At 45.6% G+C, this 21125-nt stretch overlaps 1 protein-coding gene across 1 annotated transcript in view; it reads left to right on the top strand.

Annotated features, from left to right (window-relative positions):
• Positions 1–18708, top strand: part of LOC137543873 (nischarin-like) — a gene marked incomplete at its 3' end in the record, with an annotated part of 43432 nt that extends 24724 nt beyond the window's left edge. Inside the window, exons 7-9 of the mRNA XM_068264945.1 lie at positions 13088–13183; positions 18162–18314; positions 18640–18708. Coding sequence (XP_068121046.1) covers positions 13088–13183; positions 18162–18314; positions 18640–18708 — 318 coding nt within the window. The remainder of the gene's footprint in view (positions 1–13087; positions 13184–18161; positions 18315–18639) is intronic.
• Between the last annotated feature and the right edge of the window lie 2417 nt (positions 18709–21125).

The following is a 21125-nucleotide window of genomic DNA, read 5'->3' as shown; positions in this document are numbered from 1 at the left end:
AAAAAACGAGACTACAGAGTCTATGTAATGACTATCTGTACAGGTTTCATTGCAAGCTTTCGTAATTTACCAGTAAGTTTCTTTCTCCTTCAGGCATTACACAGAACTGGATCAGACATGTATACAGCCATTCCTTACAAGCGTGTTTATCATTTTCTGGGCATACACAGTAACTTGAAACTATCAGGTTGTGTACCCCCAGGAAATCCTATATGTTTGTGCATGTAAGGAGTAGCTTTATACAGCTCTGATCCAGTTCTCTATAATGCCTGAAGAAGGAACTAAAGGCAAATGCATTTAAAATAAGAGATGTTTATTTAAGAGAAGGCTTCCCACATCTTCCTGGAGACCGCAGCTGCTCGGGACCCTCCTTAAGATTGGGGCTCCTCTCCATGCATCAGCGCAGCCGTACTTTCCAGGAATAGTTGCGCAGCCACATAACCTATTTAAGAAGCACTTGTCAGACATGTTCCGGAGTCCCCACGCGGCAATGATGGGGGCCAGGAAGATGTGGGAAGCCTCTGCAGGATCCAGAGGCTCACCTATTCTAAGGTAAGTATTTATTATTTTTTGCCTTGCCCCTGGTACACTTTGGGAGACCAGAGTTTGAATCCTGGCTAGGGTCAGTACTTATTCAGTAAGGAGTCCTTGGTCAAGACTTCCTAACACTGCAGGGAGGCCCCTTAGGCGCGCCCCTAGTGGCTGCAGCTGTTGAGCGCTTTGAGTCCAACAGGAGAAAAGTGCTATACAAATGTTAGGAGGATTATTATTTATTACTTTAAAGTGTTGAAAGTTTGCAAGGAAATCTTGTACAATTAGTCATTAGAGGTATTACTTAGAACAGTGATTGTGGCATTTTTCTACATTTAGGCTTCTTGCACACCAAGACGTTGCGTTAGGTGCCACGTTAAGGTCGTATAACGTGCACCTAACACAACATATAGTGCTGCAAGATAGGATGGTAGAGTGAGCCGCGTTAGGCGGCTCGAGTCCTATAATGTCTCCCAGAGTGGCGCTGATTGGCCAGCGGGACCATGTGATGCGGAGCGAGACACTCCACATCACGTGGTCCCGCCGGCCAATCAGCGGCCGCCAGTGCAGTGAATATTAAGTAGCCATGTGCGCGGCTACTGTAGCTGGCTCTCCCCGCCTCCTCTCTGCCCCCCACTGCGCATGTGCAAACAGTCTAACGCGGCGAACGCACAGCATGCTGCACTTTCACTACAACGTGCAGCGTTGCATGTAACGCAATGTGGGCACTGTGAACAGCCCACTTGTGTTACATTGCTGTGCGTTGGGGGAGCGTTACAGGCGCACTAATGTGCGCCTGTAACGTCCCTGTGTGGAAGCAGCTTTAAGCGGCTCCAGTTCACTAAAATCTTTCCATATGTGTTGTATATTAGCTACACAGGGTTCATTTATTGCCTGCTGATTAGGCAGGAGCTGGACGCTCAGACTGTCAGAGATGGATAAACAATGGTGACTCGCCAAACTGCACCTGCAATCAATCTGCTCTGCAGAGCGAGGCCAGTCAATGAAAGACACGGTGTGTGTCCAGATCTGCAGTACCGCTGTATGCATGGGCTGCGCCAAACTCACTATTTTCCCCCTATACTGGAGGAGACCCTCAGTCTCACATTGTAATGACAGCAGGGGCAGCCAGTCTCCAGACACCCATTCTGCCGCTAATGTGACCTGAAAGCTGCATTAGCCATGAAATGCTAAAAGCTTCAAACACAGGAGAATAATATGGGAAGAGGGGGGCCTCTGCCACCGATCGGGACCCCAACCGCACTCTACATCTTGGGGCAGAATGGACCGCCCTCCAGCACCCTCACCTCCAGGGAAACCACCCAGCACTGATACCCGAATTCAATGCAAAAACACATGAAATGAGCAGCTCCATACTGCGCCGCTCGCCTATGCGCAGTACACAGCCACTCGGGGACCCGAGTACCTCCAAAGCCTGGTGGAGGAGGGGTCAAGACTTATTCCACTTGCACTTCCCCGGGAGGGACAGCGAGGGAACAAGGAGGCCAGGGAAGGCTCTCAGCCTTCCCTCTCTATAGGTAAGTATCAAACTTTTTTTTTTTTTTTTTTCCCACTACAGGTTTTCTGTTAGGCCCAGTTCACACTTGCGTTTAAGTGGCAAATGGACGCGTGAAAAAGGATCTTACCGGTTGATCGGATCCGTTTTCACTCCGTTGCCATTCTGCTGCCTCCGTTCTGTTTCCCCACATCCGACCCCCGACCCCATCACCAAAGTGTATTTTTCTGTTCAGAGGTCAGTTTTTCACTAGTGTGAAGAAACGTTCTGTTCTCTCATTGCCGCCAGCGCAGCGCTTCAGCGTCCGTTTCTGTTCCGCTGGGCTCAGCTGTCTGGAAAAATTGCTGCAGCAGGAAACTTGCGTTCCCTTCAGCAGATCGTGCAGAACCGATCCGTTTGAAAAGACGCACGGTAACTGATCCATGGGGTAACATTGAATCCGTTCCCTTCTGAACCGCGAACGGACCATTTTTTAACTCTGTGCACCGGGCCTAAATGTACTTTTTAGCAGCGCTGTGGAGGCTGTACAAAAATCATCCGACTCTAAAGGTGGCCACACACCATACAATTTTTTTTAAATACCTGTTCTATTTAAGAATTGCAATCCATTTTTCTGACTGATTGTAACATTTCAAAAATATGACCAATGTACCACACACCTACGGTATGTTAAATTTTTGCCCAATTATAATAAAAATGATTGGAAACTCTGACAAAATTGCTAGGGTGTGTATATTAATTGACAACCTAACACACACCATACAATCTTTAGAAAGATTGAAGAAAAATATCTGGCATTCCGGATCGATAAAAATCAAAGATTTTTCAGTCAAATGAAAAAAAGACCTTTCGATTTTTTTCGGGAGATCCGATTGTTTTTATCGAATTGCTGTAAGGTCGGATTATTTTATTGTATCGTGTGTGGCCACCTTTACTCTGATTCCTTAGTTTATTAAACCACCCACTCCAAGTACCCAGAATTACCCTGACTCCAACTCCTTAGTCTAAGGCCCAGTGCACACCACAGACCTCCAGCAGATCGGCAAAACGCTAGAGGTTTGTGAGGCAGATTTCAGAGCGATTCTAGGCATGTATAGAGCGATTTTCTAAACATGCCTAGCGTTTTTGGAGCGTTTTTGTGTAGCAGATTTCATATATTGTTACAGTAAAGCTGTTACTGAGCAGCTTCTGTAACAAAAACCGCCTGGAAAGCCGCTCTGATCTGGCGTTTCTCAGAGCGGTTTTCCAATTTCCTATTGAGGCAGAAACGCCTCAGAAATCTAAAAAATGCTGCAGCCCGGGAGTTTGCATTGGTGGAAAAACGAGCCGCTCTGGTGTGCACCAGCCCATTCACTATCATTAGCCAAGCGGTTTCCCCCCTGCAAGCGTTTTAAAAAACTCTCCAGAACCGCTCCGGTGTGCACCAGCCCTAATACTTATCAGGGCTGTGGATTTTGTACAAAAATCATCCGACTCCTCCGTTTATAAAGCCCCATCTACACGATACGATTCTTTGTGCGATTCGATTACGATTCTATTTACGATCCGATTAAATCCGACATGTTTGATCTGGATTCGATTTGCTATTGTTTTGCAATGGCAAATCGAATCCCGATCGGACATGTCAGATTTAATCATATCGTAAATAGAATCGTAATCGAATCGCACAAAGAATCGTATCGTGTAGATGGGGCTTAAAACCACTGACTCCGACTCCAGGTATCCAAAATTACCCCGACTCCGCAGCCTTGCTTTTCAGCCTGGCATTTGAGCTGTAGCTGGCTGTGTGGTCTGCTCCATTCTCTGAATTAGTGCTGTGTGGGGAGGATGTAGCAGCCTACGTCTTGTGTGGGTTTCCTGTACAGATCCTACATCCTGTGACTATGATATTCTAGGTAAAGCCAGTGGCGTGGGGTCCGGTGTTAGTCATGGAGAGAATCTGAAGACCTAACAACAGTTGTTTAGGTTATTCCTTTAATGACGAACTGTACAAGATTTCTTTGCAAGCTTTACAAACTTTAAGTTTCTTCTTTGGGCGTTATACGGAACTAGATCAGAACTGGACATGAATGATTCAGAACAGGACGTTACTTTTGTACAGTTCTGATCCAGCTCTGAAACATGCCTGAAGAAGAAACTTAAAGTTTGGAAAGCTTGCAAAGGAATCTTGTACAGTTAGTCATTAAAGGTAACCGTATCACCTGCACAACTGTTGTTATGTCTTCGGATACTAGGTAAGGGCAGCACTTGAGCATAATACACCTGGATAAACCAGACATTCCCCATCTGTAGGAGATCATTGATCGCTCTGCGTTTTACATTTGCATTTTACAACTGTTCATTGCAGAGAGTTGTGATTTACAATTTTGACCATAGACTTTCATTTAAAGCACATCTGCAGTGAGAAGAATATGGAGGCTGCCATGTTTATTTCCTTTTAAGCAATACCAGCTGCCTGGCTGTCCTGCTGATCCGCTGTCTCTAATACTTTCAGCCCTAGCCCCTGAACAAGCATGCAGCAGATCAGGCGTTTCTGACATTATTGTCAGATCTGACAAGATTAGCTGCATGCTCGTTTCTGGTGTGATTCAGACACTACTGCTGCCAAATAGACCAGCAGGGCTGCCAGGCAACTGGTATTGCTTAAAAGGAAATAAATATGGCATCCTCCAGATCACTCTCACTTCAGTTGTCCTTTAAGCGCCATTTCATATTCTTTGTCTTTTTTTTTACCTGCTCTCTGCATAAGTCCACTTTATTCAACATTTGCTATATATGTCTTTGTAGTATTTATCAGCAAAGTTTTAACATTTAAAGAGACACTGAAGCGAAAAAAAAATGATATAGTGAATTGGTTGTGTACTATGAATAATTACTAGAAGATTAGCAGCAAAGAAAATATTCTCATACTTTTATTTTCAGGTATATAGTGTTTTTTCTAACATTGCATCATTCTATAATATGTGCAGATTACACAACACTCAGCATTCAAAATGAGTCTTTCAGAGCAGTCTGTGAAGTAATGACCTCTCCTCTGGCAGAGAAAAAGTAAATAGTCCAGGAACAGTTGAGATAATAAAAGTCAGATAACAGCCCTCTCCACGACTAACTTAGGCCCAGTGCACACCAAAACCGCTAGCAGATCCGCAATACGCTAGCGGTTTTGGGAGCTGATTTCAGAGCGATTCTAGGTATGTTTAGAGAGGTTTTCTAAACATACCTAGCGGTTTTGCGTGCGTTTTTGTGTAGCAGATTACACATATTGTTACAGTAAAAGCTGTTACTGAACAGCTTCTGTAACAAAAATGCCTGGCAAACCGCTCTGAAGTAGCGTTTTTTAGAGCGGTTTGCAGTTTTCCTATACTTTACATTGACGAAACGCTTCCGAAAACCGCAAACGCACAGCAGGAGGCGCGTTTGCGGCTTGGCAAAAACCTCAAACCGCCGGTGTGCACCATCCCATTGCAATACATTAGCCAAGCGTTTTTATAGGCGGATGCGGCTGGCGGATCGCTCCAAAAACCGCTCGGTGTGCACTGGGCCCTAGTCGGAGAGCTTAATGGCTTGTTTGCCTAGAGATAACAACTAGAGTTTCTCAACTCTTCCTGTACTGGAAACAATTACACTGATGTATCTGATCTTAATGTTTTATTTCTTAGCTGTGCTACACATACAAATCATAATATAATTTTTTTTCGCTTCAGTGTCTCTTTAAATGACTTGCAAATCATTGCATAGTGTTTTTGTTTACACGCCATCCCAGGTTTTTGGATGCTGTGGTTATATAGTCAGGCCTCTGGTAACAGCAGTGCTTGTGTGTTAGCCGTAGAGTCCAGGCTCTGCACATCCATGCAGTCAGTCAAACAGGCAGCCTGTTTTTGTTAAACGCTGCCACCTCCTTCTGCTGTATAGAAATGTAAGTTTTTACGTATGGCTAGCGGCATCCTTGTGCTATTTCAGTTTCCATTCCGTTTTAATCTGAGTTTAGGGTTTAGTGCATGGTTTGCATCTGTTTTGAATACAAGTTGTGTATTTAGCCTCTAGGGGGGGCTCTGCACACCTCTGTTGTTAGTCATTTCAGTTGCAGCCTGATTAGGAGCGCTGCCAATTTATCCCTGTATCTCGTCCAAAAATGTGTAAACAGTTGTATGGAACAGTTGCCCCCAGGTTCACACTATATTTTTTTTTTTGTTAATTAGTGGTTAGGGTCTCTTCCATGAGGACCCCTCAACGTGATGGAAGAGTCTAGTACAGAACACCGCGCAAACTGTTTTGGAAGCCAACATTCTCCATTGTGTTGCATCTGTTTTGAATGCAAGTTGTGTAACCCGCCTGTATTTCGGCTCTGCACATCCATGCTGCAGGTCGATCAGATGCAGCCTGTCATGTAAAGTGCTGCCACCTCCTCCTGCTGTATAGGGCAGTACAGCCCATACACACATAAATGCAAGCGGGGGATATTTGTTGAGCAGAGATGCTCTTGCAAGTAGCTACAAATACGTAGTCAGAATATAAATGGTAATGAAGGAGTTAGTGTGACCGCGGGTGATTGGGGGGGGGGGGGAGGGGGCATTGGGGGGAACGTTAACTTATACATAAGTCTGCGGGATCCTCTACGCCTTCCACGGCTCACTACCACGATTCCTCCTTTCCGGATTGAAGGACGAAGTGCTGTTCAATCACCCCTTCATTACCATTTTGAATTCCGAATCGCTATAGACTCGTAGCTACTAGTAAGAGCGTCCCTGTTTTTGAGTTGCTATTTCAACTTAAGGACCACGGTATTAAACCCCCCTAGTGACCAGGCCATTTTTTACAAATTAGGCCACTGCAGGTTTAAGGGCTGGCTGCAGGGCTGTACAGCTCAGCACACGAGTGATTTCCCACCCTTTTCTCCCCACCAACAGAGCTCTCTGTTGGTGGGCTATGATCGCTCCCAGGATGGTGTTTTTTTTTTCTTGCTTTTTTTTTTTATAAATATTGTATTTTTACAATAAATAAACCTATTTTACTTTAATTTATGACAGCGGATCGCTCCTGTCTCCCCCAGGGGGACAGCGGTGTCACGGCTGTCCCCAGTACAATGCTGCCGTAGATCCCAGCGCTGTACACAGTAAATAGACGGCGTCTAACAGCCGTCTAACAGTCTCCTAGTGGTGATCGCCGCTGGAAGACTGATGGCAGAGCGGCGTTCCGTCATTCATGTGGAGATGCGCGCGCAATTTCCTGCAAAACCCCGCCCCCAGGACTTCACGCCAATTGGCGTGAAGTGGTCCTGGGACTGCCGCTCCGCTTGCGCCAGTCGGCGTGGAGCGGATGTTAAAGGGTTAAACACTTCACAGCTTGCCCAGTGCAGACTTGCAGCGACTGCAGAACCGATATATGCAAATCTGCAGCTGGTGCCTGAACGGTCATTGATCAATATCAGTGGCATATCAATTATTAACTGCAGCCTATGAGAGGTGTGTGCTAACATGTCCACAGTGCGGGATTGTTTGACCTCAGTGGCCGCTGCACTCGATTGGTCCAACTCTTTCTTCAACATGGGATTATTATCATCTCCTCGACCATCCCTCGTTACAAAGTGGTGAAAGTGGTCAGGCGGACGCCGGTGACTGTTTACCAGCCAGAAAGCTCAGTGCTTTCGTTTTTGACATATTCTGAACTCTCACTCCTCCCCTCCCTGTATTGTCCTGTCTGTCATCATCTGACAATGAAGAGATCTGTCACGTTATGCCTGTTTCCTGCAGAGGTCACTTCCTCCACTTCCTGCAGAATGTAGTGTATACAGCACAGCACTTCCTTCAGGAGAGTCTCACCAACTCACTCCTGTCACTACACTGTAACATGATCACGTGATCCTTACAGAGGACTAGCTGATGACCCGGCGTTGCCCGGGTATGTATTTGACTGGTGTCTGCTCCACCCACTTTTTCTAACCCTAACACACAAACCCTAACTAAGCAAATCTGTGAGCTTTGGGGTGCTTGGTATTAATAACGTGAGCGTGAAGCAATGTATCAATCAAAGAAATTTGATTGGCTATTTTGGGCCCCTCCCCTTCTGAATTCAGACCCCAGTCACCCAATGACCGACTAGCAGGTTTGAGGCCTCTGCCATAAAGCGTGTATTCCTCCAGCCCCCTCCAGCCTGATCGCCTTCACACCGTCCTCTTCTGGTTCCCTGTTCACCGGCAACTGGAACAGTAAAATCCGCCAGTCGGGGCAGTCTGGCCAGACGCGCTCCCCCGTCTCGCTCCTGTCACTGGGAGTGTTCTGTGCCTGCGCAGTAGTACTGACGTAAATCCGGCGGGAGAACACGCACAGCCTGGCCACGCATGTACAGTTGGCCCCGGACCGGAGGACTTTCCAGGGCCAATTGCGGACCAACGGGGAGCCAGAAGAGTGCGGTGTGGGAGCCATCAGGCTGGAGGAAGCCCTGGGTATGTATATTTCTATATTTCTATGATGTGGTCCCATGTCAGGTACACTTTAACGGTGTGACAGCAATTTAAATATTGCCCTTGAAAATCAATAGGTACATTTTGATTGGCTGTTGTAGGCTCCACCCACTTTCCTGAATATTCATCCCAGTCACCCAAAATGCCAAGTTTGAGAACCCTGCCATTAAAGGGAAGGTTCAGGGAGTGGGGAAAATAAAAATCCATATCCACTTACCTGGGGCTTCCTCCAGCCCATGGCAGGCAGGAGGTGCCCTCGCCGGCGCTCCGCAGGCTCCCGGTGGTCTCGGGTGGCCGACCCGACCTGGCCAGGCTCTTCTGCTCTCCAATCTGCGCCTCACGCGGGCGTGCTGACGTCATCGGACGTCCTCCGGGCTGTACTGCGCAGGCTCAGAACTACTATCACCTGCGCAGTACAGCCCGGAGGACGTCCGATGACGTCAGCGCACCCCCGTGAGGCGCAGATTGGAGCGCAGAAGAGCCTGGCCAGGTCGGGTCGGCCACCCGAGACCACCGGGAGCCTGCGGAGCGGCGGCGAGGGCACCTCCTGCCTGCCATGGGCTGGAGGAAGCCCCAGGTAAGTGGATATGGATTTTTATTTTTTTTTCCCACTCCCTGAACCTTCCCTTTAACAGTGTTAGAATGTAGTGATGGTCAAGTAGATGCAAATAACTTCGAGTTGATGCAAATGTATGCACATTTTTATGCAAATTTATGAAGCTTGAATATGAACCAATCAAATCCTGCTGAGGTAAAAATGTGATTTTTGCATTTTGGCATAAAAAATGCATACATTTGCATAAACCCAGTTATTTGCATCTACTTGACTATCGCTATTAGAATGGCTACAGTTTATATTTTCCCATTGAAAATGAATGGCTGAAATGTGATTGGCTGTTTTATGCTCCACCCACTTTTCCTGGATTTGTAACCTCGGTCACCAAGTGACCACCTGTGCCAAGTGTGGGGACTTGATTTTTGCATCCAGAGCAGATGTTTTTCCCCCATAGGTTTCTATAGGAACACTTCTATCTGGAAAATGCAGCAGATCCTGGTGAGGTGTCTGTGCTGCGTTCCGTTCCGATAGACGGCATGAAGAATCCTTTTCATAACTTCGGATCTATTCACTGTCCCGTTTCTTTTTGTTCCACTGCAGTTCGAAACAGCTGTTATTTCCCACAATGCAACGAGGTTCACAGACAGGAAACTGTCAGAACCATGGTCCTGACATCACACTGTGGGAGGGGTTTCACCACAATATCAGCCATACAGCGCCCCCTGATGGTCTGTTTGTGAAAAGGAATAGATTTCTCATGGGAAAGGGCGTATCAGCTACTGATTGGGATGAAGCTCAATTCTTGGTTACAGTTCCTCTTTAAAGGCATTGTGTATGAAGCCTCGTACTCTCGTACCATGCACGTCGCCCGGCAGGTATCGGGACTCAAGCCCTCAGCCAGGGCTCTGGCGGTACCGTCGTGTCGCTTGCCTGAAAGCTAGTGCTGCGTACTATTGCTATAAGGAGTGACGACTGAGGGGTACCCAATGGGGTGAGGGGAAACCATCCCCTCAGCACTTGGTTAAGTCGATCTGTCGGTACACATTCACGTATACAAGACTTCTCACGTGCCTCACACCTCCTCTGTCACTCTCCCACCTTTGAAATCTTTACCATCCCGCAAAACTCCCTTTTTCCGACAAACATATGCTCTAACTTAAAGAAAAACTCCGACCAATAATTGAACTTTATCCCAATAAGTAAATCTTTTAGAGCAAAGAAGAAATTCTGGGTTATATTCCGCTTTAAGCTCTCTAAAGCACTAGCATTTTGTTTTAGATTGATTTTTGGTTTGTAGTGGGCGCCAACGCTTACAGAAGGTGCTGGACATAAACACATTCCCTCTATTTCCTGCATCCCTGGATAGTGATGGCTCAGCACTGCATAAACTCTCAGTAACCTCGTCATGCTTGTATTATCTGCCTGTTGCTGGCTTTTGTTTCTGTATTTTATGGGAAGTCTTGGCTGTTGGACATACAAATAGTGTGTGGCTTCCAGTTAAAGGAGCCTCTGTCTTGTGGCTTCCAGTTAGAGCAGCCTCTATCATGCGGCTTCCAGTTAGAGCAGCCTCTGTCTTGCGGCTTCCAGTTAAAGGAGCCTCTGTCTTGTGGCTTCCAGTTAGAGCAGCCTCTGTCTTGCGGCTTCCAGTTAAAGGAGCCTCTATCTTATGGCTTCCAGTTAGAGCAGCCTCTATCTTGTGGCTTCCAGTTAGAGCAGCCTCTGTTTTGCGGCTTCCAGTTAGAGCAGCCTCTATCTTATGGCTTCCAGTTAGAGCAGCCTCTATCTTGTGGCTTCCAGTTAGAGCAGCCTCTGTCTTGCGGCTTCCAGTTAAAGGAGCCTCTGTCTTGCGGCTTCCAGTTAGCGCAGCCTCTGTCTTGCGGCTTCCAGTTAAAGCAGCCTCTGTCTTGCAGCTTCCAGTTAGAGCAGCCTCTATCATGCGGCTTCCAGTTAGAGCAGCCTCTGTCTTGTGGCTTCCAGTTAGAGCAGCCTCTGCCTTGCGGCTTCCAGTTAGAGCAGCCTCTGCCTTGCGGCTTCCAGTTAGCGCAGCCTCTGTCTTGCGGCTTCCAGTTAAAGCAGCCTCTATCATGCGGCATCCAGTTAAAGCAGCCTCTGTCTTGCAGCTTCCAGTTAGAGCAGCCTCTGTCTTGCGGCTTCCAGTTAGAGCAGCCTCTGTCTTGCGGCTTCCAGTTAGAGCAGCCTCTGTCTTGCGGCTTCCAGTTAGAGCAGCCTCTGTCTTGTGGCTTCCAGTTAGAGCAGCCTCTATCTTATGGCTTCCAGTTAGAGCAGCCTCTGTCTTGTGGCTTCCAGTTAGAGCAGCCTCTGTCTTGTGGCTTCCAGTTAGAGCAGCCTCTATCTTATGGCTTCCAGTTAGAGCAGCCTCTGCCTTGCGGCTTCCAGTTAGAGCAGCCTCTGTCTTGTGGCTTCCAGTTAGAGCAGCCTCTGTCTTGTGGCTTCCAGTTAGAGCAGCCTCTATCTTATGGCTTCCAGTTAGAGCAGCCTCTGCCTTGCGGCTTCCAGTTAGAGCAGCCTCTGTCTTGCAGCTTCCAGTTAGAGCAGCCTCTATCATGCGGCTTCCAGTTAGAGCAGCCTCTGTCTTGCAGCTTCCAGTTAGAGCAGCCTCTGTCTTGCGGCTTCCAGTTAGAGCAGCCTCTGTCTTGCGGCTTCCAGTTAGAGCAGCCTCTGTCTTGCGGCTTCCAGTTAGAGCAGCCTCTGTCTTGCGGCTTCCAGTTAGAGCAGCCTCTGTCTTGCGGCTTCCAGTTAGAGCAGCCTCTGTCTTGCGGCTTCCAGTTAGAGCAGCCTCTGTCTTGCGGCTTCCAGTTAGAGCAGCCTCTGTCTTGCGGCTTCCAGTTAGAGCAGCCTCTGTCTTGCAGCTTCCAGTTAGAGCAGCCTCTGTCTTGCAGCTTCCAGTTAGAGCAGCCTCTATCATGCGGCTTCCAGTTAGAGCAGCCTCTGTCTTGCAGCTTCCAGTTAGAGCAGCCTCTGTCTTGCGGCTTCCAGTTAGAGCAGCCTCTGTCTTGCGGCTTCCAGTTAGAGCAGCCTCTATCTTGCGGCTTCCAGTTGGAGCAGCCTCTATCTTGTGGCTTCCAGTTAGAGCAGCCTCTGTCTTGCGGTTTCCAGTTAGAGCAGCCTCTGTCTTGCGGCTTCCAGTTAGAGCAGCCTCTGTCTTGCGGATTCCAGTTAGAGCAGCCTCTGTCTTGCGGATTCCAGTTAGAGCAGCCTCTATCTTGCGGCTTCCAGTTAGAGGCTTTAGAGCAGCCTCTATCTTGCGGCTTCCAGTTAGAGCAGCCTCTGTCTTGTGGCTTCCAGTTAGAGCAGCCTCTATCTTGCGGCTTCCAGTTAGAGCAGCCTCTGTCTTGTGGCTTCCAGTTAGAGCAGCCTCTGTCTTGCGGATTCCAGTTAGAGCAGCCTCTGTCTTGCGGATTCCAGTTAGAGCAGCCTCTGTCTTGCGGATTCCAGTTAGAGGCTTTAGAGCAGCCTCTATCTTGCGGCTTCCAGTTAGAGCAGCCTCTGTCTTGCGGCTTCCAGTTAGAGCAGCCTCTATCTTGCGGCTTCCAGTTAGAGCAGCCTCTGTCTTGTGGCTTCCAGTTAGAGCAGCCTCTGTCTTGCTGCTTCCAGTTAGAGCAGCCTCTATCTTGCGGCTTCCAGTTAGAGCAGCCTCTATCTTGCGGCTTCCAGTTAGAGCAGCCTCTATCTTGCGGCTTCCAGTTAGAGCAGCCTCTGTCTTGTGGCTTCCAGTTAGAGCAGCCTCTATCTTGCGGCTTCCAGTTAGAGCAGCCTCTGTCTTGTGGCTTCCAGTTAGAGCAGCCTCTGTCTTGTGGCTTCCAGTTAGAGCAGCCTCTATCTTGCGGTTTCCAGTTATAGCAGCCTCTATCTTGCGGCTTCCAGTTAGCCCCTATCTTACAGTGCAGCTAACTGTCAGCAGAATTCTTAGAGGTTTGCGGTTTTTGTGGTCAGCAGAGATAGGATGCCAGAAATGCGGAGGCACAGAGCACAATGACAATCTCATGCTAATCTTGTCTTCCAGATCCGTCACTCCGATGCCAAGCTGATCAAGGGCTTCACCTCCTGCAAGAAGACGCTGGGAACCATGACGGTCCAGTCCTCCGCCGCCGCCATGAAGGTGCAGCTTTCTATTAGCCGTTATCACTCACCCTCCTTCCTGCCGCGTAGGTTTATAGATCCGCTTCCTGCAGGGCACAGGAAGGTCGCAGACTAACCTGCTGACTCGCGTTTTCTTGTGAGGGTCACAACCTCAGGAAACCAGCAGGAGATTTGACGATCGTGTCGCTGTTCTACCTCTTCAAATGGAACAAGAAGTTTTCCCTTGACTGTTAATATGACTTCCCTGAAAATAAGGCCGTGTCTTATATTAGTTTTTGTACCAAAAGATGTGCTAGGGCTTATTTTCAGGGGTTGTCTTATATTTCTGTGAACGTACAAGTTCCTGTGCTGTGTCCCGTACTGCCTTCCCCGCTGTGCCGCCTCTGCTGGAGCCACCTCTTGTGTGCCTGTGTCCCCTTTGTACCTTTAGTGTCCTGGTGTCCCCCCTCTGTACCCGTGTCTTCCTTTATCCGCTTTCCTCCTGTGTCCCCCTCATGTCCTGGTGTCCTCTGATGTCCCCCTGCATCCTCTTTCCCCCAGCTCCATGCTGCTGTGTCCCCCGAGCTTCAGCCTATGGGGAAAAAAGTAATGCAACTTTTGTTCTACTGGAGCCGATGGTCTGGCAGGCAGGACCATGGCTCTGTATTGGGCCAATCAATGCTCTCGCTGAGTAGCAGTGAATGCAGTGATTGGCCCAATGATGGAGCCATAGTCCCACCCGAGAGACAATCGACACCAGTAATAACACAACTTGCTATGCTTTTTCCCCTTACTGCAGCTAGGGCTTACTTTTGGGGTAGGGCTTATATTTGGAGAATGCTCGAAATTTCTGCTAGGGCTTATTTTCAGGGGATGTCTTATTTCACAGCAGCCTTTATTAGTAAACCTAACCAGCTAGCACTTTGCCATCGTAAAGTGATTACGATCAGATCACAAAATGCACTCAATGGACACTAGCCCTTTGGCATGAGCTACTACGGAGGAAACTGCATATATGGCATTATAAAGCAATACTTTATTAATAGGGCGTACCACTCAATGTATAAAAGGGAGAAAAATCTATGAAGGGGTTCTGCAAGAGATGCCCAAAATAAACGTTTACCGCCAGCAATACCTCCGTTAGTTTCATGCAGCAATAAGGTTGCAAATCATCCCCTTTAATTAATGGCAAGTCTAAGTTATACAGGTTCTGGGGTTACTTAAATAGAACCAGTGCCTAATCTGCATCTAGCTAGCCCCAGGACATGTATAATATGTACTGGTAATTTTACAGATGAGTTGGCAACACTGCTGTGAGTATTAGATTCAAGTGACAACACCATGTAATAGAAACTCTGATACTCCCCCTAATATGGGAGGAGGTACTGCAAGAACCTCATAAGGGGATTCCAGCAGTGCTTAAAGGGAACCTGGGGTGAGAGGGCTATGGAGGCTGCCATATTTATTTCCTTTTATAAAATGCAGATTGTCTGGCTGTCCTGCTGATCCTCTGTAATACATTTAGCCACAGCCCCTGAACCAGCATGACTGGATTAGCTGCATGCTTGTTTCAAGTGTGTGATTCAGACACTACTGCAGCCAAATAGATCAGCAGGGCTGCCAGGCAACTGGTATTGTTTAAAAGGAAATAAATATTTCAGCCCCCATATCCCTCTCACTTCAGTTAAAACTGTGCCCATAAGACCATGTGTGAAACAGCCTTTAAGGTCATATCATAACGTTTGAGCTGGTGACTTATAGGCCACGGGGCAGCGGGACCACTAAAACTATGAACTTTAGAAAAGCAAAGTTCACTCAAATTAGGCAGGCACTAAGTTTGGTGAACTGGGATAATGTACTACAAGGGGAAGACACTGAAGGGAAATGGCAAGCTTTTAAACTTATACTCAATCAATACTGTAGTATGTATATCCCATATGGAAACAAAATGTCTAGGAATAAAAAAAGGCCTCTATGGATGAATAGAAAGGTTAAAGATAAAATGAAGAGGAAAAAGAATGCCTATAAGGTCTTAAAACAGGAGGGGACAGAGGCTGCACTAAGCAATTATAAGGAGTGCAATAAAAATTGTAAAAAAGAAATTAGGCAGGCAAAGATTGAAGCTGAAAAACAAATCGCTAAGGATATCAAATCTAACCCAAAAAAGTTTTACAAGTACATTAACTCTAAAAAAAGAAAGGTTGACTGTATAGGACTCCTAAAGGATGAGGATGGGAACTCAATGGTGGATGACCAAGGTAAGGCAGAGTTATTAAATGCTTTCTTTGCTTCTGTCTTCACAAAAGAAACAGCACTGTTGCAAACTACAGAGGCGGAAGAGTCTCAATCTTCTAACTGTAATATTAAATACTTAACGCAGGAAGAAGTGAAGGCAAGACTAAATAAATTAAAAATAGACAAGGCACCTGGCCCGGATGGTATGCATCCTCGGGTCCTAAGGGAATTAAGTTCAGTTATAGATAAACCCCTTTATCTTATCTTTTGTGACTCTCTTGCAACTGGCAGAGTCCCAGTGGATTGGCGTACAGCCCACGTTTTCCCATTATTTAAGAAGGGCAAAAAATCTGATCCAGGAAATTATAGACCTGTAAGTTTAACATCAGTTGTATGCAAACTATTTGAGGGGTTACTAAGAGATACTATACATGACTTCATAGTAGAAAATAATCTTATTTCTCAGCATCAACATGGGTTTACTAAAGACAGGTCCTGTTTGACTAACATGCTCAGCTTTTATGAGGTAGTGAATGCTAATATGGATATTGGGAATGCTGTAGATGTGATATACTTGGACTTTGCAAAGGCCTTCGACACTGTTCCCCACAAAAGTCTGGTGCAAAAGTTGAGGATGCAAGGACTGGGGAAGAGTCTGTGTTCATGGATAGGGAACTGGCTAATGGACAGAAAACAGAGTTGTGGTCAATGGATCATACTCAAAATGGGAGACTGTTAGCAGTGGGGTCCCACAGGGGTCTGTTCTGGGTCCAGTGCTCTTCAATTTATTTATTAATGACCTAGTAGATGCAGTAGTGAGCAATGTTGCTATTTTTGCAGATGATACAAAATTGTGCAGAATCATTAACTCTCAGGAAGATAGTGTCATATTGCAACAGGATCTGGATAGGATGGCTATATGGGCACATACATGGCAGATGAAATTCAATGTTGACAAATGTAAGGTCATGCATTTTGGACGTACTAATGGTCTAGCACCATACAAAATAAATGGGATACAGTTGGGGACATCAAACTTGGAGAAGGACTTAGGAGTACTCATTGACAACAAGTTAAATAATCGTACTCAATGCCAAGCAGCTGCAGCTAAAGCTAACAAAATTTTGGGATGCATTAAAAGGGAAATAAAAACTCGAGATGCTAGCATAATATTGCCCCTGTTTAACTCTCTAGTAAGGCCACATCTGGAATATGGAATTCAGTTCTGGGCACCACATTACAAAAAAGATATTGCAGTTTTAGAGCAGGTGCAGAGACGAGCAACAAAATTGATGCGTGGGATGGAAGGTCTCACTTATCAAGAAAGGTTAGATAAACTGGGTTTATTTAGTCTAGAGAAAAGACGCCTTAGAGGGGATCTAATTAACATGTATAAATACATCAGAGGGCACTATAATACCTTGGCGGATGAGCTTTTTGTCCCTAGGCCTTCTCAAAGGACTAGAGGACATGATCTGCGCATGGAGGAAAAACGTTTTAGCCATTTATTTAGGAAAGGGTTCTTTACAGTAAGAGTGATTAAGATGTGGAATGCATTGCCACAGGAAGTCGTTATGGCAAACTCTATACCTGCATTTAAAGGGGGCTTAGATGCTTTCCTTGCGTTGAAAGACATCCATGGCTACAATTACTAGGTAATGCCTAATGATGTTGATCCAGGGATTTTATCTGATTGCCATCTGGAGTCGGGAAGGAATTTTTCCCTTTAGGGGCTAATTGGACCATGCCTTGTAAGGGTTTTTTCGCCTTCCTCTGGATCAACAGGGATATGTGAGGGAGCAGGCTGGTGTTGTACTTTATACTGGTTGAACTCGATGGACGTATGTCTTTTTTCAACCAAAATAACTATATGTAACTATATTCAATAAGGGCTGGTGCACACCAAAACCCGCTAGCAGATCCGCAAAACGCTAGCAGATTTTTAAACGCTTTTTTTTATTTTTATGAGGCGTTTTGCTAGCGTTTTGCGGATTGCTGCTGCGGTTTTCAGTATAGTAGATTTCATATATTGTTACAGTAAAGCTGTTACTGAACAGCTTCTGTAACAAAAACGCCTGCAAAACCGCTCTGAACAGGCGTTTTTCAGAGCGGTTTGCGTTTTTCCTATACTTAACATTGGGGCAGAAACGCATCCGAAATCCAAAAAATGCCTCACCCAGGCATTTTTCGTTTCTGCAAAACGCCTGCCGCTCTGGTGTGCACCACCCCATTGAGATACATTGACCAAGCAGATCCGCAGCCGCAAGCGGATCTGAAAACGCGGAAAAAGCCGCTCGGTGTGCACCAGCCCTAAGTGGATTTTTCTTCTGCTCCTTTTTAAAGCGGACCTGAACTCAGAACTTCCTCTCTGCTCTAAAAGATGCACAACAGCATAACAACCTTCATAAATAAACATTTCTTTGTCACAGCTGACACAAATCCTAAAAAATACCTGCACAGTTTCTACTTCCTGCTTTCATGGAAGCAGCCATATTGTTTACAGCCTGTGCTTTCAAATGGGCTTATCTGCCATCTCTGCCATAGCCAGTCATGTGACACAGGGGAGAGTTCACATTATAACTAGTGATTAGTCACAGATGAGGGGGGAATTACACAGGCTAAACTCTCTAAATACATACAGGGTGCATTTCTGTTATGTTTTCCTCGTGTCCTGTAACTGAGTTCAGGTCCACTTTAAATATTTCATATTAAAAGTCCAGCCTGTAAAACCTTAACACTAGGAATGGTGCAGCTTGTGCTGAATGGGCCTTGCTTCTCTGCAGGATATCCTGGTGCCAGAGGCGCTGGAATTCGACCACTGGGAGGCAGAAGGGACGACGTCGGACTGTCCAATCACTGCCGTCATCCCAAAATGGAGCGCGCTCACCACTGTGGACATGAGCCACAACCAGATCTCCTGCATAGACGACTCCGTGGTGAGTTATTACAATCCCGTTACCTTTATGGTCTTCATCGTTCTTGGTTCATTTTGCTGTAAAATTTCAAGTGTGTGTGTTGTGTTTTTTTCTTTTTTCCCATAAGGCCCAAAGGCAAAGGGTACTCTCCTTCCACTGCACGTGTTTTTTTTTTTTCTTGGGACTGAATTTTATAGCAAGGGTTAATTTTGGGGTAGTCAGAGCACTTTGTGGGCCGGGGGGTTGTCAGGTCTCCTGAGGTCTCATAATTTAGTAGTAGTAGTGAACACGTCGATTAGTATATATATATTTTATATTAATTTTATCTCCTCCTTCTTCTTTATAGAAAATTGCTCCTCAAATCGAGTTTCTGGCCTTGAGTCACAATAGTATATCCGGCATAGAGAATCTGCAGGTGAGTGTGTGTCTTCTTACATTTCATGAATAGGATATCATGGCACAGTGGATAGCACTTGCAGTGCTGGTCCTGGTGCAAACCTGTGAACTGAGTTTATATGTTATCCCCAAGTTTCTTCACTTCAGTTTCCTCCCACATCCCAAAAACGTACAGATAAGTTAATTAGCTTTCCTCAAAATTAGACTGACCTATGACTATGGTAAGATTAGATTGTGAGCTCTGAGGACCGTCAGGGACATGACTGTGTACTCTGTACAGTGCTGCAGAAGATGTCAGTGCTATATAAACACATAATAATAATAATATGGTAGGACATTACACTATGACTATGGTAGGATTAGGGTGTGAGCTCCTCTGAGGACAGTAAGTGACATGGCTATGTATTCTGTGATGTGCTGCAGAAGATGCCACTGCTATATAAATACATAATAAAAATATGGTAGGACATTAGACTATGACTATGGTAGGATTAGAGTGTGAGCTCCTCTGAGGACAGTCAGTGACATGACTATGTACTCTGTAATGTGCTGCAGAAGATGTCAGTGCTATATAAATACATAATAAAAATATGGTAGGACATTAGACTATGACTATGGTAGGATTAGAGTGTGAGCTCCTCTGAGGACAGTCAGTGACATGACTATGTACTCTGTACAGTGCTGCAGAAGATGTCAGTGCTATATAAATACATAATAATAATATGGTAGGACATTAGACTATGACTATGGTAGGATTAGATTGTGAGCTCCTCTGAGGACAGTCAGTGACATGACTATGTACTCTGTACAGTGCTGCAGAAGATGTCAGTGCTATATAAATACATAATAATAATAATAATAATAATATGGTAGGACATTAGACTATGACTATGGTAGGATTAGATTGTGAGCTCCTCTGAGGACAGTCAGTGACATGATTATGTACTCTGTAATGTGCTGCAGAAGATGTCAGTGCTATATAAACACATAATAATAATATGGTAGGACATTAGACTACAATAGGATTAGATTGTGAGCTCCTCTGAGGATAGTCAGTGACATGACTATGTACTCTGTAAAGTGCTGCAGACGATGTCAGTGCTATATAAATACATAATATTAATATGGTAGGACATTAGACTATGACTATGGTAGGATTAGAGTGTGAGCTCCTCTGAGGACAGTCAGTGACATGACTATGTACTCTGTAATGTGCTGCAGAAGATGTCAGTGCTATATAAATACATAATAATAATATGGTAGGACATTACACTATGACTATGGTAGGATTAGATTGTGAGCTCCTCTGAGGACAGTCAGTGACATGACTATGTGCTCTGTAATGTGCTGCAGGAGAGGTCATTGCTATATAAATACATAATAATAATATGGTAGGACATTAGACTATGACTATGGTAGGATTAGAGTGTGAGCCCATCTGAGGACAGTCAGTGACATGACTATGTACTCTGTAAAGTGCTGCAGGAGATGTCAGTGCTATATAAATGTATTATAACAGTAGGGTAAGAGGTTAGGCTAAATAAAGTTATCGTCCGGTACCACAAAGTTCTCTGGATCTGGTGATGAAGATGTTTATTCACATAGCATCACCTGTATGATTTTGTATCTCCAGAAGTACAGTATAATCAGAATAGTATATAAAGAAGTGTCATCTGCTGATGGATAGTCCTGCAGTGCGGACAGCTGACAGATCAGAACTTCCATGAACTTGTGACAGTCAGGCGGAATGTTCTGTACGTCTTACATCGCCGGAACAAATAAAGCATGTAAAGGCTACATACAGGATGTGCTCCGGGGGTCAGTAAGGGCAGCAGGATGTTTTTCCCAATAATATTATGCAACGGTTGGAAAATACATTTATAGCCCTCTTCGCGGAGGACCAATGGCCTGCTCTGAGATATTGTTATATGAATTCTTACACGATTGAAGCTTCATTTCACCTATAACCTCCTCTCCAACATGCATTTAAAAAACAAATGTTCTCTCTCCTTGGTTTTTTGCATTGCATACCTAGAACACTGTGAGCATTAACGTGAACCCAAGGCGACAGAGATATGGAGGCTGCCTTATTCATTTCCTTTTAAGCAATACCAGTTGCCTGGCTGTCCTGCTGGTCCTCTGCCTTTCATACATTTAGCCATAGACCCGGAACAAGCATGCAGCAGATCAGGTGTTTCTGACATTGCCAGATCTGACGAGGTTAGCTGCATGCATGCGGCTAAAAGCATTTGAGGCAGACCTGCCAGGTAACTGGCATTGTTTAAAAGGAAAAAAATATGTCAGCTTTCATATACCTCCGACCTTCGAGTTTACTTTAAGGTGACCACTCGCGTTACGTTACTTTTCAATATTACCGCAGAGAAAGTAAAACTGGTTGTAGAGAAAAGTCAGGAAAAAAAAAAAAAAGTATGTATG

The sequence above is a fragment of the Hyperolius riggenbachi genome, unplaced genomic scaffold (genome assembly GCF_040937935.1).
Source record: "Hyperolius riggenbachi isolate aHypRig1 unplaced genomic scaffold, aHypRig1.pri scaffold_282, whole genome shotgun sequence".
NCBI classification, from domain to species: Eukaryota; Metazoa; Chordata; class Amphibia; order Anura; family Hyperoliidae; genus Hyperolius; species Hyperolius riggenbachi.
This window is presented reverse-complemented; position numbering and strand designations above follow the sequence as displayed.